At 35.4% G+C, this 24,667-nt stretch overlaps 1 protein-coding gene across 1 annotated transcript; it reads right to left on the bottom strand.

The window, feature by feature from the left end:
* Window positions 1–8,595: 8,595 nt before the first annotated feature.
* Window positions 8,596–12,645, bottom strand: LOC141713260 (mediator of RNA polymerase II transcription subunit 31-like). Its single transcript, XM_074516588.1, has 8 exons — window positions 12,554–12,645; window positions 12,230–12,302; window positions 12,050–12,147; window positions 11,508–11,604; window positions 10,579–10,657; window positions 9,829–10,112; window positions 9,120–9,185; window positions 8,596–8,871 (listed from the first exon to the last, which is right to left on the bottom strand). Exons 2-7 carry the CDS (start codon window positions 12,274–12,276, stop codon window positions 9,173–9,175), a joined length of 618 nt encoding a protein of 205 aa, XP_074372689.1. The 5' UTR covers window positions 12,277–12,302; window positions 12,554–12,645; the 3' UTR covers window positions 8,596–8,871; window positions 9,120–9,172.
* Window positions 12,646–24,667: the final 12,022 nt, after the last annotated feature.

A 24,667-nucleotide genomic window follows, 5' to 3' on the forward strand; every position in this document is an offset into this window, starting at 1 on the left:
GACCTTGTAGATGTTTAATACTCAATGCAGTGACTCTAAGCTGGGTTTTTAAATCATCAGAATTTAACATTTCATCAGCTTTAGTCAAGTGCTCAGCAAGATGTATTGCAGTTGGAACACATGAAACTGAGTTCCATTCCTTAGTCCACTCCTGACCTGCAGGAGTTTCACTCCAAGGTACTGGTGCAGCCCCGGTAACAAACTTCTCTACCAGTTCAGACTTAGGAAGAGTCTGTTGAGGAGTATGTCCTGAAGGACCTGCTTCATCAGCATCTACAGTTGGAGCAGCATCACCATTATCTCCAGCATTTGTAGCATCAGAACTTAAAGAATCAGTATCTTCTGATAAGACAACAGTGTGAGTAGCAATGGAGGCTTCAGCATCCTCTAATTGCTGATCTGATACTAAGTTCTGATCAACAGCCATATCCTGATGCTCACCTAAAGTCTGATCATCAGCATCTTGATGTAGAGAAGGTGTTGTTGATAACTCTGGAGTTTGAACAGCATCAGTAATAGGTGTTGTGGAAGGATTATTTACTGTTGGAGCTTCTAAGAGAAATACTTCAGACACAACCAAGTGTTGAACATCAATATTAGCATTTGTGCCTGGATCAACAAGAGACACAGATAGTGAGTTAGCCTTGTCAGATACAGCTTCCTTAGATGGAGTTGATGGAGAAGAAGTGACTGGAGCAAATTCCTTGTCTTGTGAGATCAGAGATTCCTGATCCCCTTCCTTAGCTGCTTCCTCTTCATCATCTGAAACTGGCCTTTGTGCCCTCTGTTTCTTGTACTTCCTTGTTGATTTGGATTTCTTGGGAGTTTCAGGAACTATCATTCGTCTAAGCCTCTTGAGAAGCCTAGAACTCCCAATTTCAGAATCCTTCTGAGAAACCTCTTTCTCAGCTTCAGTAACAGCAGGTTCTCTAGCAAGAACCGGTTCCTCAGAATCAGATTCATCGCTCAATGCAATCCTCCTTCTCTTTTGAGATGTTTGAGGAACATTCTTTGTCCTCTTTGGCTTGGAAGATGAAGATTTCACAGTAGGTGCTGAAGATGAAGGTCGAGCAGTCTGTGAAGTTGAGAGATAGGATTTGAGATATGTTCTGAGGGTAGGTTGAGTAGAATGAGAGGTAGGTACTGAGGTTGATGGATTTTGGGTGTTTGGAGTTGGTTGGACATCAGAGTAAACAGATCTATAAGTATTAGGATCAGCATTTACCAGGATCTGTTTTACAGACTTAGGAATCTGTAATGGTCTAACCACTTTTTTCTTAGTATCAGCATTTACCAGGTCATTAAAGTATCGTTTTGCAACCTTAAAAGGTGGGGTTTGAGTGCTGACTAAATGAGGTTCATCAGTACAGTAAGTGTAAATAAGTTGACAGAATCTAGCAAAATAAAAAACATCTCGATCCTCTGTCATCCTATCCCCAATAAAACCAATTATTCCAGTTGCAAAATCAAAATGAGTTTGATGAATAATAGCATACCCTATGTGCTGACTCAGAATTGGGATAGCATCAAAATTTGAACATTTGTTCCCAAAAGCTTTGGTGATGCAATCAAAGAAGAAACTCCATTCTCTTCTGATATTAGCCCGTTTCAACTGTCCAAGTTTTGTCGCAGTGGCCATTGGAGTGGATGCACTTGAACAATCTTGCATTCCAAATTTCTTCAGCAAGTTTCTGGTGTACTTGGTTTGATAAATAAAAGTGCCTTCCTCATTCTGCTTGACTTGAAGGCCCAGAAAATAGCTAAGTTCCCCCATCATACTCATCTGATATCTTGACTGCATTAGCTTGGCAAACTTTTTGCAAAGTTTGTCATTTGTAGATCCAAAAATGATATCATCAACATAAATCTGGACCAGAAGTAAGTCCTTTCCATGGTTGAGGTAGAACAGTATTTTGTCTATTGTCCCTCTGTTGAATCCACTTTCCAGAAGAAACTGAGCTAAAGTCTCATACCATGCTCTAGGAGCTTGCTTAAGTCCATAAAGTGCTTTGTCAAGCTTGTAGACATAATCTGGATGTTTGGTATCTACAAAACCTGGAGGTTGTTCAACATATACCTCCTCCTCCAATTCTCCATTGAGAAAAGCACTTTTCACATCCATTTAAAAGACAGTAAACTTTTTGTGAGCAGCATAAGCCAAGAATATCCTTATGGCTTCTAACCTAGCAATTGGTGCAAATGTTTCATCATAATCAATTCCCTCCTGTTGAGAATATCCTTTTGCAACCAGCCTTGCCTTATTCCTTGTAATTATGCCATCACTGTCAGTTTTGTTTCTGAATACCCACTTTGTACCAACAACAGATCTATTCTTTGGTCTTGGCACGAGGGTCCAGACTTTGTTTCTTTCAAATTCATTCAACTCTTCCTGCATTGCTTGCACCCAATCAGCATCTTGAAGAGCTTCTTCCACTTTCTTTGGCTCAGTCTGAGAGAGAAAAGAATTGTAAAGACATTCATTTGAAGTACATGTTCTAGTTCTGACACCTGCATCAGGATTTCCAATTATCAAATCAGGTGTATATGATTTTGTCCACTTCCTTGCAGATGGAAGGTTTTCTCTAGAACTGGATGCTCCCCCAAGATCCATGCTATTTTCATTTTCATTTTCCGATGCTCCCCCTGAAACTATGCTCTCTGAGTTGGATTCTTCAGTATTTAGATTTTCAGCACTATCAGAACTTGGCTTATCAGAACTTGAAGAGCCAGATGTATGTTCTGATGTTTCTTTAGATGTGGTAGGATCTTGAGTATGCTCCCCCTGCATAGGTGCATCTTCCTTTGACGTAGTCTCCACAGTTTCAATAACATCAGAGTTTAATCCATCAGAGTTTACAGTATCAGGACTTAGACTATCAGGATTTTCTGTATCAGAATTTGAGTCTTCATTTTCAAATCTCAGCTGATCATGGTCAATGAAATCTTCAAGACCAGTAATCTTTTTGTCATCAAAAGAGACATTGATAGATTCCATGACCACTTTTGTTCTCAAATTATAGACTCTGAAGGCTTTTGTGGAAAGTGGATATCCAACAAAGATTCCTTCATCAGCTTTTAGATCAAACTTTGATAGCTGTTCAGAATGAGTCTTGAGAACAAAACACTTGCATCCAAATACATGAAAATATTTCAGATTTGGCTTCTTTTTCTTCACCATCTCATATGGTGTTTTTCCATGCTTGTTAATGAGTGTTGTATTTTGAGTAAAACAAGCAGTCTGCACAGCTTCAGCCCAGAAATAGGTTGGAAGCTTTGCTTCTTCAAGCATTGTACGTGCAGCTTCAATGAGAGTTCTATTCTTCCTTTCAACAACTCCATTTTGCTGTGGAGTTCCAGGAGCAGAAAATTCCTGCTTTATTCCATGGCTTTTGCAGAACTCTTCCATTATCAAATTCTTGAACTCAGTGCCATTATCACTCCTTAAAACTTTCACAGAATCTTTGACCATTTTATCCAGATGTTTGATATGATCAATCAAGGTTGATGCAGTTTCACTTTTTGTATGCAAGAAATACACCCATGTGTATCTGGTGAACTCATCCACTATGACCAACGCATACTTCTTCTTTGCAATAGACATGACATTTACTGGACCAAATAGATCAACATGTATTAGATGATAAGGCTCAAGAATTGATGATTCAGTCTTGCTCTTGAATGAAGATTTTCTTTGTTTGGCTTTCTGACATGAATCACAAAGACCATCAGGAGCAAATACTGTGTTTGGCAATCCTCTCACAAGATCTTTCTTGACCAGTTCATTTATATTGTTGAAATTTAAATGAGAGAGTTTCTTATGCCAATTCCATCTTTCTTCAATTGATGCTCTACTCATTAGACAGATTGCAGAACCATCAGTACTTGTTGAAAGCTTAGCTTCATAAATGTTACCACGCCTGTATCCTTTCAGAACAACTTTGCCTTTAGATTTACTCACAATTTCACAGTGTTCTTCAAAGAAATCAACATGATAACCTCTGTCACAGATTTGACTTATACTCAGTAGGTTGTGTTTAAGTCCTGAGACTAGAGCTACTTGTTTAATTATGACATTTCCAAGATTGATATTGCCATATCCCAATGTTTTTCAATGTTGTCCATCTCCATAAGAAACACTTGGGCCAGCTTTCTCCACAAAGTCTGATAGCAGGGCCTTATTTCCAGTCATATGTCCTGAACATCCACTGTCCAGAACTAGAATATTTTTCCTGTTGCCCTTTGTTTCAGCAGCTTCAGAACTGCTCTCAGCACTTTCTTTATCAGCATTTGCCATCAATGCATAGTTTTCCTCACTTTCAGAGTCTGAGGTGTCTGTCCAGCTTTTCTGCTTTGTGACAAGAGCCTTGCCTTTGTCACCCTTTACCTTCTTGCAGTCAGGAGATATGTGGCCTTTCTCACCACAGTTATAGCATTTAACATTGGTGTAATCTCCTCTGTCAGACTTTCCTCCTCTGCCTTCAGATCTTCTGAAATTCTTCTTATCAGAACTAATGCCTTTCCTGGAAAACTTCTTTCCCTTCCTGAACTTCCTGTATGTAATCTTTGTGATTCCTTTCACCATAAGAGCACACAGCTTCATCATCTCCTCATCAGCATCAGTCTCAGGCAAGCTTTCAGAATCTGAGTCATCATCACTCTCAGAACTTGATGACTCGGTATCAGACTTTATGAAAAGAGCTTTTCCCTTGTCTTTCTTTGAGGAAGCTGCTTTGGGGAATTCTTCTTCAGCCTTAAGAGCAACTGTCCTTGACTTTCCTCCTTTCCTCTTGCTTCTTTGTTCCATCTCCAGCTCATGAGTCTTGAGCATTCCATAGATTTTCGTCAAGAGTTGTTTCATCAAGATTGTAGTTGTCTCTTATTGTCGTTGCCTTCAAATCCCAGCATTCAGGAAGAGCTAACAGGAACTTAAGGTTTGAATCTTCAAGATCATACTCTTTATCAACCAATGACAAATCATTCAAAAGTTTGACAAATCTATCATATAAATCATTCAATGACTCATTAATCTTTGAGTCAAAGTGTTCATACTCTTGAGTGAGTATTGTCTTCCTGTTTTTCTTAATTGTGTCAGTTCCCTGACACCTTAGTTTCCAGAGCATCCCATATCTCCTTAGCAGTCTTGCAGTTGATTACCCTGTTTGACATTACATTATCAATGGCACTATGCAGTAAGTGTCGTACCTTAGCATCCTTAGCAATTGATGCTATGTCTTCAGCAGTATAATCACTCTTCTCCTTTGGTACGGTCTTTGCTGCTTCACCTGCAACTGCAACAGCGAGTTTGGTTGGTTTGTGAGGGCCTTCCTTGATTCTATCAAGGTATTCTGGATCTGTTGCTTCCAGGAACATGGTCATCCTTACCTTCCATATGGGATATTCAGATGGTCTCAGTATGGGAACTCTGATGGTCTCATACCGACTCTGAATTTGTGTCTTTGGTGGTTCCTCAGTTTTGGTAGGCTTAGTTGGAGTTTCTGTGTCCTGACATGATTGTGTTTGGATCTTTAACTGTATGTATGTTAACAGATAGGCTCTGATACCAATTGTTAGGTCACACACACACTGTAGAGGGGGTGAATACAGTGTATAGTACACTCAAATCGAACTTTAAGAACTTAAGTAACAGAAAACAAACTTTATTGAAACAATAAACTCTGTTACAGTATGGAACTGTTACCTCTCAATGATGAACAAATATCACGAGAGTTGTTAGGGTTACAATGAATAATCTTCTCTAATAATGATAACACTTATAGTGTAAACCCTATATCTGTGTTTATATACTACACAGTTACAAGATAATCGCTAATTGATATGGAATATAATTTTGCTTCCTAAAATATATCAATCAGATATCTTTTCTTCCAAGTATTCCATTCTTTACAGAATTCCGTCTTCATGCATATCTCTTCTTATGTTTATCTTGATCTTCTTTCCTTTAATCAGCTACTGTCCTTATCTGATTGTCCTTCAGCACTTAAGTTCTGATATCTATCTTCTGATGATTATCTCCTGATAACATATGTACTGATATCCTTAAGTCCTGACTTCCAGTATAAGTACTGATCAACAGTTAAGTACTGATTTATCCTGTTCAAGTAAGAACTGAAAACTAAACATAAAACATATTAGTCATGACATTATCAAATATATCTAACATACCTAACTTGAAATTATACATAATGAAATTATAATTATATAATCATTATTTAGTATTTAATTATTTATATAGAATTTCAATAAAATTATACAAATAAAAATGAAAATATATAAATATTAACCAAGAACCGTGCATCGCAGCGGGCGGTAAACTAGTGTTATATAAGTTATAAGACAAATGATCAAATAGAAACTAAATCATCTTCAAATACTAATGTTAGGAAATAAGATTTAAAAATAATTTATTAAGTGACAATTATCGTAAAGGTTTTATGGATAATGTTATTAACAAAACATTTAAGTACTCAAAAATATCCTATCAAAAAAAGGTATTCATAAAATTTATCCATGTCTTTTTAATCAAATAATCTATATATGTGGCAAATGAGATTTTAGGATGATCGAAAATTGAGTGCATGTTTAAATCCTCATTTACGAGGCTTCGTTATACTTAAAAGTTAAATGACATTTGGGGACGTGTTTGACAAAAAATTTAAATGATCATATTTATAACGGATGGAAAAAGCTTTGTGTGATAGGGTGCAGATTAGTTGAGTGTGGTACTTTAAGGATGACCATTAAATTAGATTGATTTAATGACTTAGATTAATTTATAGTTTATATTTTATGTTTAATTTCTATTTGATCATTTGTCTACTTATATATATAGGCAAATAATCAAATTAAAACTAAACTAAAAATAGAAACTAAAAATTAATCTAAGTCATTAGATCAATCTAATCTAATGGCCCCTTCATAAAGTACCACACTCAACTAATCTGCACCCTGCCACACACAATCTCAGCTTTTCCCTTCCGTTTTTAATTTAATTTTCCCGTCAAACTTTTAATAAAAACTAATATTATAATATAAACTAGAAATCAAATATTTTTTTTTAAATTACTTCGAAATATAACATATATGGTATGCAAATCGATCGTTGAGAGATGGAGAAAAATACAGTGAAGTCGAATCTTAAAAAAAACTTATTATTTGATGGAAAAATCAAATTAAAAACTGAGGGAAAAGCTAAGATTATGTGTGGCAGGGTGCAGATTAGCTGAGTGTGGTACTGGGCCATTAGATCATAATATAATCACTTAGATTGATTTTTAGTTTCTATTTATCATTTGCTTATATAAATAATAATAGCCTAAAATCCGTGCGATTTACTGATTATTTTTAATATTACTTAATATTTTTGAATTTATTTTAAAATAAAAAATTTAAGTTATGAAACTTGTTTATTTAAAATTTTAATAATATGATTTGATAATAGTTATTAATATACACATAGTTGTATAAGTTATTGATACTAAAGTTTTAAAAAATAATGTAATTATTGAAATTTATATTTTTATTTAAATTTATAGGTGTGTTTACGAAAGATTATTATATTTAATTAAAAGGTATTTTAGCTGAAATCAATAAGTATACCAATTGTCATTAGTTTGTTAAAAACCAAATCAAACTAACTATATTCATATTAATGTTAGTTTAATATGTTTAAACCCGAATCAATTATAAAATCTTATGTGTTAGTGGCAAATATTATGTTATCTTCAGACCCGTTTTATCAACCAAATCCAGATAATTATACTTACTGTTTGTTTAATTTTATATTAGCCTGAGGTGATTATTATTTTATTATACACCGAATGAATAATATGTATTATTTTGTTTTAGTTTGATGACATTATATCAACCTCACGAATTTTCTTGCAAATTTTTATTTTGTTATAGTCTAGTTTAATAATATAATATTTTTAGTGGGATTAATACTATTTATTAATTTATTTTAACCCGATTCTTTAAATCCTACTAACTATATGTATTTTTTTTTAATTTTTTATTTAAAATTGGATCAACAGTATAATTTTGTATAGTCCGACCGGATTAATTTAATATATTGTTTTTGTTTTAACGAAAACCATTAAATATATTATAATTTTGTTATGAATATTTATTTATTTACAAAAGTATTTTATTTTAAATATTATTGTAATTACAGTGATGAGACCGATTATCAATTAAACTTTCATGTTTTCGTCTTTAATATAATAGTATTTAATATAATAGTATAGATATGAAGATGATTTGATGATAATTTAATCGTCTAGTCTGGCTACCTTGCAACATCGCACGTGCCTGTTTAATACTGCTACTTCGTCTTTCTGAAAGTCTCACACGGGCAAACTCCTCTTTTTGTTGTTGGCGATACCAAATTACTACGATTCTCCAAGGGCTTTCATTACTCATAGTATATATTTAACTTTGTATGATAAATTTTTCTCCAATCATTCCTTGTGATTTAATTCTTAATTTTGAAATTACTTTATTATTTCAAAGAAATACAATTATACATTCTTGTGTATCAGTTGTCATCAGTAGTTTCTATTCTATGTATCTTTCAAATTGAGCAAAAACATGGCTTAAATCAGTTTCAAAGAAACAGGAGAACAGGGGGTTGTCACTTGTCCCTCATCCTCATCCAAACAAAACAAAGTAGGCTAAACCAAACCCATATCAACCAAAATCAAATAAGCCCAACCCAACAATAAACACCTTTCTTAGGCAACAGCTGCTATTGTTTGTGCCCAATCCACAACTTACAAATTGAACTAAATAAAATATCATAAAACAAGTAACATCACTGGTACTTAGTAAAACCTTTAGTAGTCTTTGCCTCAACTGCAATAGAAACACAGAATTATGTTAATTACTAAGCATCCTCTGTCTAACTTGCTAAAAAGGATAAAAGTAGGACTAAAAAAAATTATACTGTTTTCTCAGAGGTCAGGGGAATCTCACGCATCCCCCCCCCCCTGGTTCCGCCACTGATGGCAATTATTCAGAATTTCAATAAAGTAAAAGCACGACTGCAACTTCATTTCATAGAATGACATGCCACGGATACATACAAGAATGGAAGATATTACCTTCTGTAGCACATGATCTTCGAAACAAAGTTGTGCAGTGGTATATACAACAATCATCCATCTTTCCTATAAAAGACATAAAGAAGTGCATTCAGCAGTTTAAATTGTTTAATACTTTTCACTTCTTCACAAGAATAATTTACTTCATCTTTTCCTAATCAATGCCCAAAAGTCTAGAATTTGAATATGTTGTAGAATGATTTGCATTTATATAAGTGTGAAAGTTAGTAAAGCGCACTAAATTATAAGTATCATCGTCCACTACAAGCGTCGAGTAAAATCGCATTATTTTATTTTATTTGGGTTTTGGGGGGTATTATGGTCAATATACATATGCCTCCAGAGCTTGGATTCTCAACCTCTTATTACTGAGAAGAAAGGTATCCACTAGACTGCAGAACAAGGGGTTAAATTTCTTTAGAACAGAGAAGTTGACTATAAACACATCTACAGTGGGACAGAGGCAATATGTAAAAACTAAAGGGTTGAAACTACGGGAGGCAAAATCAGACGCAACTCGTACTCGACCAAATTTTTATTCCTTTAAACTTAAATTTTAAAACTACTTCTTAGACCGACCCCAAATTGACCCGTCGACAAACACAATACGACCCCAAACCCTAAACCCTAGGTTTGTCCTTCAAATATCATAATAATTTCACATCAAGCATCAGTCTCGGAAAACAGTCAACATCAAAAAGAAAGTTACTTTCTCTTTCTTCGATCCACACCACTGTTCCTGGGATCATTCTTCGCAAGAGAAGATCCGGCAGGAATAGCATATTGCATAGGAGGAGGTATTGGTCCTGCAGCTGAAGTAGGAACTGGAGTAGAAGAAGCAACAGTACTGGCCACTGATGTAGCAGGAGCTGGAGGTGGAGCAGTAGCTTGCGGCGTAGCAACAGGCTCCGGAAGGGGTCTGGGCAAGATATGCTTCAGCCGATTATTCCTGTAGTTCTTCCAAAAATAAAACTGCTGCCTGTGTGCTAGTTCCTGAAAATTCGACAAGGTAGCACACACAAACAGAAATGTATTGGAATCCAGATATACAACACAGATAGGTTCATCTATCCATCATTATAGTGGAATTAATAAACACGATAACTCGTAGGAAATTATATCAGCCATGGTCGTGATAATTAATTGCAACCACAGTAGAAAGCCTGTGGCAATAAGCTGTAACACAATATATGAAGCACTCTTTTGTTTTTGTAAATAATGGTCAATTCCAAGAAACTAGCCACATTAAGATTGTTTACGAAAGTAGACAATGTTGTCAAATTGTAGATGATGCAATGTAGACAGTCAAGATCTATCACGATCTATCACGTTCAAAACATTAACATGACAAGTTTAGAAGCTAAAGTTGTTGATTCTAATCCCTGTAGGCTATGACAGAAGACATTTGCCTATTAGAAAGAAAGAAAAGAATCCCTAACAGAATAACTTCACAATGTACCTTGTTGGCAGGATGGGCCATTGCATTCCGAAAATTTTCATTTTGGAGTTGCTCAAGAAAAAATAGGCTATGTGGATACCTGATTATATCAAACAAAATTATTAGCAGAAGTATGTATATATGTACCGAGTACTGAAAAGGAAAATTGTAGAAAAAGAGTTAAATGCCCAATACATTTAAGAGTTAAATGCACTTTGCACCCTCAAACAAAGTTAAAAAAACAATTTTGTACCAGAACTTTCGGAAATACCACATGCACCCCTCAACTTCAACTTACTAATTCAGTATGCACCCTTTTGCAGATTATAATTAAAATAATAAAGGGTAAAACGGGAACTTTATTTTAAAATGTAAATAAATTTTAGTTAGAATTTCAAAAATAAGTTAAAATATTTATAAAAATGATTTCTTGTATATTAAATATTAATATATATCAGAATATTTTCATTAAATGCACTTTAAAATCATAACGACGTCAAAGAATTTAAAATGAAATAATTACATTAAATTAAATATATATAAAATTATTTTGAATTTAATTTTGGTAGAGTTATATAATTTTTGGCATTAATAATATAACTAAAATTCAAAACTCGACTATATAATATTATTCAAAAAATTTAAAGATATTATTTTATAGCTATAATAATAAATTCAATTTTTAATATAATCTCAAAAATAAAAAAATTAGTTTATTTAATATTTTACTGAAATTCCCATTCTACCCCTTACTTTTTTAATAATAACCGTCGAAGTGGTGCTTTCTGAATTGGCAGGTTGAAGTTGAGGAGTGCAAACTGAGTTTCCAATACTATTGATATACATTTGTTTTTTGAAACAAAATAAGAGGGTGCAAAGTGCATTTAACCCTACATTTAATCAAATGCCAATATGAAGGTCTTTGTTAAACACAAATGATTAAAACTCACATTATAAACTTGATATACCCTGGTCGTTGCCAGTACTGAAGGTATTTCAAGTAGCCTATGAAAGCTTCATCTTCAAAATATCGATTTTGAGCCAGATCTGGAGTTGGGAGTAATCAGTAATCATGTCATATTAGCAAATAGCAATATATAGTACTTAACATACAGATATCTAGGTTCACCCGACAAAACTACTATTCACTGTAAGGGTACTGGAAATAAGAATGACACATTATCAATTTGTTTCACAATGGGCGGACATTCCAGTGAATAAAAATGTTAGCAAAGTTATATTCCTCCACTACAAAGCAGCTCTTTACTGGGCTAAGTATTATTTCTATTCTAACTGAACTAAACAAATTTCTGTATAAACCGAGAAGAAAAAGGTTGTCAAACAGAACTGAGGAAGTAACCATATTTTTCATCCTCCACAACAACAATTGGCTTGATGCTCGAGATTAAGGAGCATGAAGTTGTAATAAAAAACACAAAAAAATAGACGAAATAGTAAAAGTGCAGGTAATAATTAATTTAGTCAGACATACAGTGAATATAGGTTGGATTGGCAAGACATTGCACAAATTCCAACTCAAGCAAGAAGCGCTGACGCCCATCATCGGGGTCTTTGTAAATGTTATTAGGCCTGAAACAGTTTGTATTAAGAAAAAATCAGAGGTTGACATTTTTGTTTAATTGGGATTCAAAACGAGACTGATAAAGCTTACGACGACGGAATAGTGTCCAGCTCTTTGCTTTCTTGACATGAATCCATGAATATGAATAATAAAGTGTCCCAAACTGTGAACAAGAGATATGGAAATTGATAATTACAAATTTATTTGACACAACACAAACTCTAAAATCTAATAATACAAATTTGCAATTTTACGGTATTTAACTTCTTTAAGTAAGTACTGTGTAGTCAATAGTGTGACTAAACCCTAAATCCCCAATTGATAATATATAAAATTATGAATGAATTGAAAATCAACAAGCATAAACCTGAATTAAATCAAACAAGAAAAACAAAACAAAAAAGGAAGGCTTACCTCCCGGGATACTAAGGGTTGTTTATATCCACAGCAGCCCCGACTGTGTTAGTAATAAGGCTCCGCCGGAAAAGTTTATCATATCAATCTCATTAATTATAGTAATATTATTTTTTTTAAATACGATTTTTCTTTTTACTTTTGTAATAATACGTTTTTAAACTTTTTACCAAGTTTGTAACCAAAAATAATTTCAGTTATTTATATAAAAAAATAGTCTTTGATAATTTTTTAATAGTATTTTATTATTTTATATATTTTTTTCTAAAATCTATACAATTATATTAAAAACGAAATATTAAAAGTTTGGTTGTTGTATTTATTCACTCAATCTAGAGTCGTCACATCAAATTGATGAGAATTGTAAGATATAATTTTAAAAATTATTATTCAATCGATGTAAGATCAATCATACTAGTAACGTATTATTAAAATTATAATTTATAATATATAATAATAAAAATGACTATACATCGCACCATTTATATATTGATATATATTAAATATTGGTAATTAATATGTGCACACCCGGTGTTACTAATTACTATGCATACATTGAAATACCCTCATGCTTTATCTTTTCATTTAACAAGTTGTTCGACCATTTCACTTTCATTAATTTGTGCATGAAATATTTACAAATCTGATATTATTTAGAAACCTAATTAAATATATGAAATTCCGGTTATTACCTAAATAAATTCCTTTTTTTAATCTTTGAATTACTCACGCTTAATTACATCCAGGGATGACAGCAGATTGTGGTTGAATCGGGTATTATAAAATCTAAATCAAAATCCAAGTATTTTCAATTTATCTAAATCCAAATTCTTCGGGTTTCGGATACGACCGGTGTTAGTCCCTTAATAATGTAGCAAGAATTACAGAAGGGGGTTGAATGGAATTCTTGAACCTTTTTCTTGAAATAAAAATGTTCAACTCGATTATAGATATATTTGTTTTGATTAGCACAATGCGGAATGTAAACTTAATTGAATCAAAACATAAGTAATTAAAAACAAGAGTCTTTAAAAACTTTCTGGTGGATTCAAACAATTCCACCGGAGATATATATATATATAATATCGAGAGGACTCTGTGTGCACAAATGCTCACAGCTGCTTACAAATGGAATTACTGAAAATACAGGAAATGCTAAAGATTCTGCTTACAAAGATTTCTCTGTTTTTGTGTTTTTCAGCTATCTCGGTTATTTTTCTATTTGCTACTCTCTTGGTTTATATAATACTAAGATTACAAAGTCAAAAAGACTGAACAAATATAAAATCTAACAGTCTTAAGCTTTGCTGCTTTTCGTCCTCTATTACCCAGTTAATGGGTTTCCACAGTGTGTTTGTATACATCTCGACGGCTGTGTGTCAGCTTTCACTGTTCAACTGCTGTTTGAATTCTTCATATGATCATCCGTCGACTTTCAGAATATCCGTTGATGATTTAATTGATCATCCGTCGACCGCTATATTAAGCATCCGTTGATAGTCATTTGATAATACGTCGATTGCTTTGTTAATCATCCGGCGGTAGCTATTTTGGCACTTGACTCTATTTCACTTATGCAGAATTACAAGACATCATTTATGTACAATTAATCAATCTATTCTGCATATCCAGTTAAAGTCAACATGACTTATATGCTACTACAGATTCTATACAAAGGTGTATACATAACTGTGCTACAAACTTATTATTACATAAGCTACTCACTCGATGGTTAATGAGTTAATCATCCGTCGGGACTATAATGAGTTATCTGTCGGGACTATAATTCTTATCCGTCGAGTGCTACATAATTTCACTAAGTAAAATCTACTTAGATGTTTTGTTTATGAAATCATCAAGTACACAACATATGCACAACAATCTCCCCCAATTTATGTCTACTGGAATTGTAGTCATAAATTAAGAGATACTTGATGATAACAAAACATCCTGAATATACATCTTTAAAGATAAGTAGATAAACTGAAAGTGCTTCAATTAAACAAAATGTACAAGGTTTGGCTCACAGTCAATTCAAGATGCTCCTCTAGCCTGAGCAGATTTTTCTAGTTCCTTGAAGGTCTGGATCTTCTTCCAAGCTTTCTGTTATTTTCTTCAATTTGATTCTGGAGCTGCCTGTGGAATTCTAGTTCATCAGATTCTGAGAGATCTAGCTTTTCTTGCATTTCCAAGAGAGTCTCATTGCTAGAGATACTCAATTAGTCTTCTAATATGAAGAATCTTCTTACACCCTTGTCATCCATGAATTCCATCAGCCAGTAGGGCCTTAGATGCACTCTTCTCCCTGTGTATGGGATGATTAGAGTCTTTGGGAGTGCATCTTTAGCTCTAACACTCCTCAGCTCTTCAATCTTCTTCAATACTAGTCTTCTTGCAGTTACATTGAACCCAAAGTTTTTCTTGAAGGATGAATAGACTTTAATCAGCACAACTTGACTTTCTTGAAGAATCCTGTGAAGTGGCCACTGAATCTCCCTTCCTCCTTTGTACTTGAACACCAACCTTTCAGGTAGGTTTCTGTATGCATCAATTGCCCTTACTTCATCCAGTTCATCCAGATAAATTTTTAGATCTGAAAATTCTTTTATGTCACACAAGTACAAGTAGTCTCCCTTGTTGACCTTGGGTTGAGCTTTAACTACTGACTTGGATTTGAGAGGTGACAGCTTCACTTTCTTGACTGCCCTTGACTTTGTCCTTTTTGGCTTGCTAAGGATTGGTAAGTTGAAGTCAGGAATTGGTATTTTATCTCACTATATTGGCTCATCCTTTGGCACAATAGGTTCACCATGTATATTTCTGTAGGATCCACCACCCTTATGTCTTCAAATACCACAGAGGGCTTTGATGCTTGAGTTGTAGCTTGAGTGGATTCCTTAGGAAATTGATCTTCCAATTCCTTGTCAACAACATCCAGTTTCCTTTTTGTTCTTCTAGCCAATTCTTTCTTTCTTGGGGATTTCTTCTGTTCTTCAATCTTCTTCTTTAATAAAGCAGCTTCAGATAGTTGAGAGGGAATTTGTTGAGAAGAATTCACAGCCTATAGCTTGGCCAATATAGCAATCTGTTCTTTCTTTTGTTTAGACTTCTTTGCATCTAGAGCAGCTTGCCTCTTTTCCTGCTTTAATCTGGCTTTTTCTTCTTTCTTTGCTTGAGCAAATTGTGGATGTCCAGCTACCACACAAATTTTCTTTATAGGGTTCTTCCAAGATGATTTTGGATAATTTGCCCTTGGTTTAAGAATTGTTTCATCCTTTTTAGACTTGATGCAGGAAGATTGTCCTTTTTCCAGATAGTTCATGCTCATCTCATTCACACTGATTGGCTTGACATGAGAGTGATGGATGGCTGATTGAACTGGCTCCTTGACTAGTTCAAACTTTTTCTGTATCTCCTCATCAATCTTATTCCAGTTGATCAAACTCAACTTTCCTTTTTCAGCAACTTTCAAATTTGCTTCTGCTGCTTTAATTAGATCTATACCATCTGCAATTGTTGGCTTGGAGATTATAATTGAAGGTACAATTACTTTGTTGATTTGTACTTGAAGTTTCTCCCCCTCAGTTGGTCCTTTCTCCCCCTTACTTGATTCTCTCTCCCCCTTTTTGTTATCATCAAGTTGAGGAGTTAGGCCTTGTGCTTTAGCTAGTTGCATAAGAAGATATGTCTGAGTCTGTTGATTTTGAAGAAGGATAGCCACTGAATTCTCAATAACTTGAACTCTGTTTTCCAGCTTGGCTAGCTTCTTTTCAGAATCTGATTCTCTCCTTAATCTCAGTAGTAGATCTTGCATAGTACCATATGGCATTACTTAATCCAGCTTCTCAGAATTGTATGTCTTCAAGTCAGCTATATCTCTTTTTAGTTCATCCACACTCTTATTCTGTCTTAAGTGCTGGATCTTCATGAGATGTAGAGAGTCTAGGTGAGCTTGAAGAATAGCCTTGGTACCAGCATCTGAAGTCTCCTGAAGGGCCTTTTGAATAGCCACCACTTGCTTGACCAAAGACACATCAAATTGTCCTGGTGTAAATTCCTTTGTCCATGCCCATCCAGGTAAATTTAAAACAGAACTTAGGCCTTCATCTCCCCCTAAGTTCATGCTTCCATCCAAAGAAACAGAGTCATCATCATTAGAATTTACTTCAAATTCTTCAGATGGCTCACCAGCTTGAGAAGGCATCCTGTTGACAGCAGCTTTATCTCTTTGAAGAGATTCTGAGGTGTGTACTAAATCCAAAGTCTGTTCTGCCTCCACATTGCCCTGAGCAGCCAATAATTGATAGGCTGACACAGGATGAGTAAAAGTGTCAGCATCCAAGGAAATATTATCAATTTCAGCTTTGTAATGTTACTGAAATTGTCTTCCCTTTTCAGCATCATTCACAATCATTGACTCACTAGCAATGGCTGGATCCATCCTTATTTCTCCTGTACCTGCCTTTCTCTCATAATCTCTTTTTTGTTGCATCAGGGTCTCACTCTGGCTCCCCACCCTCACACCCTCACCTTCACCTACTAAGGTGGGACTCCTCTCACTCACTTTTGCCAATCCTGGATAAATGGATTGCTGAGATTCACTCTTTTCCTCTCCTTTTTCCTGGAAGCAACCCGGCCTCTCACTCAAAGCACTCTCCTCTCTCAGTCCTAAGAGTGACTGTATTACCACTAAATCTTCTGCACTAGAAATAATTGAAGTTTGAAGTTGTGCAGAGACACTCGACGGATAAGTGATATCCATCGGGTGAGTGGAAAAGCTATCCGACGGATAACTGCTGTTATGCTTATCCGTCGGGATACAATCACTACTCGACGGATGAGCAATATCCATCGAGAGAGTAGAAATGAATGAGGTGGGAAGAGAAACTATTGTTGACTCTGTGTTGATTGAAGTTATTTGAGGCACAGATGTCACAATAGTATCTGAAAGAATTGGCAAGTGAGCCAACAAATCATCTAAAAGATGATGCTCACTTGCACTAGATTTTGGCTTCCCCAACAGATTTAAAGAAGGGGAATCAGGAATTGAAGTGTTTATCATATCCACTTCCAGAGAGTTTGTTGGTGAGTATGGTGTTTCAGAGGCTTCTATTATAAGAGATTTTGGCTGTGACTCCACATTTATTGGAGCCACATCAATCTGAATTTGAGAAAGTGCAGGAACTAAGTCTTTAGCACCAGTTTGCACTGTGTGTGTTCCCTGTGCATCCCCAGCTGTTTTGGATTTCTTCTTTCTTGTGTAAGTTTGGGGTGAGCTTGTGTCCCTAACCCTTTTGGCCTGTGCTCTTGGTTGAGAGCTTTGTTCAATAGCCACATCCTTTTGGGAGGATGCAGCTAGAAGTGAGCTTTTGTCCTTTTTAAGCACTGCAGTTTGTTGGGAAACTGCAGTGTGGCTAGGCTGGGATTCACTCAACTCTCCAACCTTATCCTTGGGGTTTCTTTGATGTTCACCCCTTCCCTCACCTAACTGACCCTCCTTCACACTCCCCTCTTTGGCTTTGGTAGATTTTTTCAACTGGTACCTTTTGAGATATACCAGAGGGGGTTTTCTTTGACTTGGATTTGGAAATTACAGTTGTTTTGGCAGCTTTGGTAGGCAACTGTTTGGTCATTGTCACAGTTGCCATAGCTACACCTGAACTCAAAGAAATTGAGGAGATTGGAATAGTTGAGGGTATAGATGAACTTACCTCACTTACCTGAGGTGTCTGCATTACAGGGAAGTAGAACTATTGGCACATCCCTATGATGGTTGGCTCTATTCAAATCTGCAATGATTCTTCTCTCTTGAACCTAACAAGCTAATTTGTTGTTTGGGTTCTCAAGTACAATCTCTTGACAAAGATGGTTAGCCAATATCATGAAAAATCTAGCATAATATACATTCTTTCCCCTTTTGGCTAACTCATCTAGTTTAAAACCTAACTCATACAAGACAAGGTCACTGAAATTATAAAATTTATCTGTAACTAGCATGCATAGCATGTTAAGCATGGAAATGTTCACAGAATCAAAATTACTGACCTTTCTAGAGAAAACTTTAGTCACAACATCACACATGAAACTCCATTCCTTCCTAAGACCTAATCTTCTAATCTCACTTAGCTTATTAGTAGGAAGTGCATAATGCATGGAATTAAGCATATTGATAATATCAGTGTCAGTGTGTGGTGAAGTTACATTATCATCAGGAATTTTGAAACATGCTTTTATCACATCACTATTGATACAGAACTCATTACCTTTGATAGTTAGATTGATGGTTTTGTCAGTAGAGTTGTAGATTGCAGTGGTCCACATCTCTTCAACAACTTCACAGTAAACTGTGGGTGATTCAAGCATGGCATAACTTAACTTGCAGTTCTTCACGAAGTTCATCATCTTGTGATAGTCTTCTGATTGATGAATACCCTTATTGACCAAAGCAGTGAAGTTGTTCTTCTCATAAATGAACCCAGTCTGAGACATGATCTTTACTACAGGTGCCATTGTTAGAGAATGAAAGCTTGAAGAGAAAGAGGATATTTGCTTGAGAGAGAATAAAATAAAAGCAGTTGAATTTGAGAATGATACAAGAAAATAATTAGAATGAAATAAGCTTTTATACTATCTCAAAAATAACGGATGAAAATAATAAAGAAAAGTAAATTACCCGATAGAAATTGCCTAAATTAGCCGTTTAAAAATAAACTGTAAAAATTCCACCCATTACCCGTCGTGTAATGCTTACAAACTGTAAGTATACTGGATGGATAATGTTCAGGGAATTAACGGTTAAGATTTAGACACTTCAACGGATGAGGATAAACTGTTATCCGTCGAGTTTTAAAAGATTCCAGAAAAGTAATTGATTTTTATTTGCACATAGTATATCGACGGATGACTCAACTCGATGGATAATGGTCATCCATCGAGATGCAAATTTTGATCCCCCTCTATTCTACTACTAATGTTGCAAATTTTGACTTAGCCAAAATTTCACTCATGACTAAAAATCAGTTAAATTTCTGGCTACATATCAACTTGCAAAATAACTCAGATAGATTCAAGAGTAATTAAGCATACCTAACTCACTTACCAACCTAGAAAAGGTGGATTCATCCAGTGGCTTGGTAAATATATCTGCAAGTTGCTTCTCATTTGGAACAAAATGTAACTCTACAGTGCCATTCATTACATGTTCCCTTATGAAATGGTACTTGATGTCTATGTGCTTTTTCCTTGAATGTTGCACTGGATTTTCAGTGATGGCAATTGCACTTGTGTTATCACAGAAAATAGGAATCCTCTTAACTTGCGAACCATAGTCTAGCAATTGATTTTTCATCCATAAAATTTGTGCACAGCAACTGCCAGCAGCAATATATTCAGCTTCAGCTGTAGAAGTAGAAACTGAATTTTGCTTTTTACTGAACCAGGACACAAGCTTGTTTCCTAGAAATTGACAAGTTCCTGTTGTGCTTTTTATGTCAATTCTGCAACCTGCATAATATGCATCTGAATAACCAGTTAGATCAAAACCAGAATCTCTAGGATACCAAATGCCAAGTTTTGGTGTTCCCTTGAGATATCTGAAAATTCTCTTAATAGCTATCAAGTGAGACTCTCTAGGATCAGCCTGAAATCTAGCACATAAACATGTAGTAAACATTATATCTGGCCTACTAGCTGTTAAGTACAGAAGGGAGCCAACCATGCCTCTATAGCTTGAAATATCCACAGACTTTTCAGTAGTGTTTAGTTCAAGCTTAGTTGCAGTGGCCATGGGAGTTTTTGCAGATGTGCAATCCATTAGATCAAACTTCTTTACACGATCAAAAATATATTTAGTTTGACTAATGAATATTCCATCACTAACTTGCTTAACTTGTAAACCAAGAAAGTAAGTTAGTTCTCCCATCATACTCATTTCATACTTACTTTACATCAGTTTGTCAAACTTTTTACAAAGTTTCTCATCTGTAGAGCCAAAAATAATATCATCTACATAAATTTGAACAAGTATGCTAGAGCCATTAACATTTTTGAAAAATAAAGTTTTATCTACAGTACCTCTTGTGAAGTGATTTTCCAAAAGGAACTTTAATAAAGTGTCATACCAGGCTCTAGGTGCTTGCTTCAGTCCATAAAGTGCTTTCAGTAGATAATAGACATACTCTGGAAAATTTGGATCTTCAAAGTCAGGAGGTTGATTAACATACACTTCTTCCTCCAAATCTCCATTCAGAAAGGCACTTTTGACATCCATTTGATAGACTTTAAAATTGGCATGGGCTGCATAGGCTAAGAAGATTCTGATGGCTTCAAGTCTTGCAACAGGAGCAAATGTTTCATCAAAATCTATTCCTTCTTGCTGGCAATAGCCTTTAGCAACCAATCTGGCTTTGTTCCTTACTACTATGCCATTTTAATCCATCTTGTTTCTGAATACCCATTTGGTGTCTATTGGATTCTTTCCTTTAGGCTTGGGTACAAGCTTCCATACTTTATTCCTTTCAAATTGGTTTAGCTCCTCCTGCATAGCTAAAATCTAATCAGGATCTAACAAGGCTTCTTCTACCTTCTTTGGTTCTTTCTTTGAGAGAAAGCTGATGTATAGACATTCTTCTTGAGTTGCTCTCCTGGTTTGAACTCTAAAAGAAACATCACCAATAATTAGTTCAAAGGGGTGATCTTTTGTCCATTTCCTTGGTTGAGGTAGATTAGCTTTAGATGAAGAGACCTCAATGTTGTCTTGATGTGTGACTGAGTTTTGATTGCTAGAAACTCCCCCTGAATTTGTGGATCTTTAATTTGAGAAAGGGGTACTTTCTATGGGTGATCTGCCTTGACTTCCATGCTCCTTTTGATAACCCAACGGATGGTGAATTTTGAGTACCGACGGATGAGGCAGGTTGTCTACCGACGGATAACACAGATTACCTTCCGACGGATGAAGCATTTTATAACTCGACGGATGTTGAGTTTTGTGCTTCATTGGTGGTAGATTTGTCTGCATTATCCTTAGACACTGTTTCTTGATCACTTTCATCATCACTTCCATCACTGACCATCTCAACATTGTCGAATTTGAGGCTCTCATGGTAATCTCCATCTTTCAGTCCTTCAATCTTTTTATCAGCAAACACAACATGTATAGATTCCACAACAATGTTGGTTCTTAGATTGTAGACTCTATATGCTTTACCAATAGCATATCCAACAAAAATTCCTTCATCTACTTTAGCATCAAACTTCCCATTTTGATCAGTTTGATTTCTCAGAATATAGCATTTACAGCCAAAGACATGAAGAAAGTTTAGAGTTGGCTTCTTGTTCTTGAACAATTGATAAGGAGTCATGCATCTTGTTTGGTTAATCAGAGAGATGTTCTGAGTGTAGCATGCAGTGTTTACAGCTTCAGCCTAGAAATAAGTTGGTAATTTTGATTCTTCAAGCATTGTCCTTGCAGCTTCAATAAGAGATCTGTTCTTTCTTTCCACTACTCCATTCTGTTGCGGAGTTCTTGCTGCTGAAAACTCATGCAAGATCCCATTTTCCTCACAAAATGCTCTCATGACATAGTTCTTGAACTCAGTTCCATTGTCACTCCTGATTCTTCTAACTTTGAAATCATGGATGATTGTTAACTTGCCTTATGTGATTGATGATGATTTCACTAGCCTCATCTTTAGACTTTAGGAAATATGTCCAAGAGAACTTTGAGAAATCATCTACAATTACTAGGAAAAATCTTTTCTTTGAAATTGACAATACATTGACTGGTCCAAACAAATCCATGTGAAGCAATTGCAGAGGCTCTTCAATTGCTGAATCAAGTTTCTTCCTGAATGATGCTTTGATCTGCTTCCCTTTTTGGCAGGCATCACACAGTCCATCCTTTATAAACTTCACTAGAGGAATGCCTCTTACTAGTTCTTTCTTTACCAGCTCATTCATGGTCTTGAAGTTTAAATGGGATAGCTTCTTATGCCATAGCCAACTTTCATCTTGACTTGCTTTACTGAGAAGACAAGTTACAAATTCTGCTTTAGTTGAGTTGAAGTCAGTTAGGTACACATTTCCTCTTCTCACACCAGTGAGAACCACTTTGTTGTTTTGATTATTAGTCACAACACAGGCTTCTTTATTGAAGGTTACTGAGTTGCCTTTATCACAAAGCTGGCTGATACTCAACAGATTGTGTTTGAGACCATCCACTAAGGCAACCTCTTCAATGATGACATTGTCCTTTGAAATCAAGCCATATCCCACAGTATAACCTTTGCTGTCATCTCCAAAAGTAATACTTGGGCCAGCTCTCTCCTTAAACTCTGTGAGCAGGGTAGAATCACCAGTCATGTGTCTTGAACAGCCACTATCCAAGTACCAAAGATTCTTTCTGTTTCCCTGCACACATCAAAATCAAATCAAGTTGATTTTGGTACCCAAGTTTCCTTGGGTCCTGCCTTGTTAGCTTTCTTCTTCTGTTTCTTAGGTCTTAACTCATTTGACTTAGGAATTTCAGATTCTTCCTTAGTCATTTGGGTTGGGCCTTTGAAACCATTTAATGCAACAGAATTATCATGCATATTATGGCTAACAGGAAATGACATGCTTGGTGCAAATATGTTATTCCAGTAAGGCATGCTAAATGGCATTTGAGGCATATTGTATGCAGCATAATATGGATTAGGTGCAAATGGCATATTAGCAAACTGTGCATTCATGTTCTGTGTAGGCATAGCATTAACAGGCATGGGAGGCATGGCATTCATGTTAGGAAATTGAGGCTGAACAGACATGGGAGTAGGCATGGCAGATTTGCAATTAACAGACAAATGATTTACACCACCACACTTGACACGGATTTTTCTAGGAGCATATTTATCAGGTGTGTAGTTATTGTGTTTGTTAATCCCTACTTTACCATTCCTATTATTTTTCTTTTTTGTCTCTGTTTTTACCTCTATTTTCTCAAGTCTGTCACTTAACTATTTGACAGTCATGTGACCAACATTAGCCTTTTTCCTTTTTTTAGCTTGACTTGACTCTCCTGAAACAAAGTTCTTGGAAACAGACCCATACTTATCATTTAGCTTGATTAATTTGGCTTTGCTAATAGGTTTGCTTACAGCCGACGGATGAGGATTTTTATCATTCGACGAATAACACTTTTTGTTATCCGACGGATAGTCCTCATCATCCGTCGAGTCTACATCTGTCAGCAACCCATCTACCAAAATAGGTTCTAGTTTCTCTTTATTCTTTTTCCAGGCTTCATCACAAAAAGACTCAATTCCTTGAACTTTGGTGATTTGAGCATGAACATCCCTAGATATTTTCCATGCTTTAATCACCTCTTGTTCACGCTCGAGCTGCTTCTTCAAAATTTCTTCCTTTTTCAAGGACTCAGTTAATTCCTCCTTGGCAATCTTACACTCAATTTTTAGTTTCTCAAACTCAACAAACTGAGACTCAAGCACATTATTTCTCTCACTTAGAAACATGTTATTTTCTTTGATTTTAGCATTTTCTTTAGTGAGAGACTTAAGTGTAACACGCAAATGATATAATTCTGTAGACATGTCATTTATGGCATCATTACACTCAGCTTTAGATAAATGTGCAAGGTTTGTAGTGATTACCTGATTGCTTGAGGAACTTGTCTCTGTTTCATCAGACTTGGCCATTAGGGCTAGATTGACATTGCTGACATCTTCATCTTCATCCAAACCATCTGCTGCCCAGTCATTCTCTTGTGTAATAAAAGCCCTTTCCTTTTGTTTGAGTAGATCAAAGTATTTTTGCTTATAATCCACAGACTCAAACCTTTTCTTACTGGAATCTGACTTTCTACACTCACTTGCAAAATGCCCTGCCAAGCCACATTTGAAACATTTGAATTTTGACATATCCACCATGTTTCTATTTGGCTTGGTTGCTCCAAAGTTCTTTTTGAACTTGAGCTTGGCAAATCTCCTTGAAAGAAATGCTAGGTGCTCATCAATGTCCTCCATGTCATCTTGGCTCAATGATTCTTCACTTTCTGCAGCTAGCCCCTTACCCTTATTCTCACAGACCTTTGAAGTTGATTCTACAGCTTCCATCTTC

This window comes from Apium graveolens, chromosome 3 (genome assembly GCF_009905375.1).
Source record: "Apium graveolens cultivar Ventura chromosome 3, ASM990537v1, whole genome shotgun sequence".
In the NCBI taxonomy this organism is placed as follows: domain Eukaryota; kingdom Viridiplantae; phylum Streptophyta; class Magnoliopsida; order Apiales; family Apiaceae; genus Apium; species Apium graveolens.

Coding starts and splice junctions, on each gene's coding strand:
- LOC141713260 (XM_074516588.1), bottom strand. CDS start 12,276: ATGGATTCATGTCAAGAAAGCAAAGAGCTGGACACTATTCCGTCGTC. Junction 10,658..11,507: donor GGGTATATCAAGTTTATAAT/GTGAGTTTTAAT, acceptor TGATATAATCAG/GTATCCACATAGCCTATTTT. Junction 10,113..10,578: donor TGGCCCATCCTGCCAACAAG/GTACATTGTGAA, acceptor TCGAATTTTCAG/GAACTAGCACACAGGCAGCA.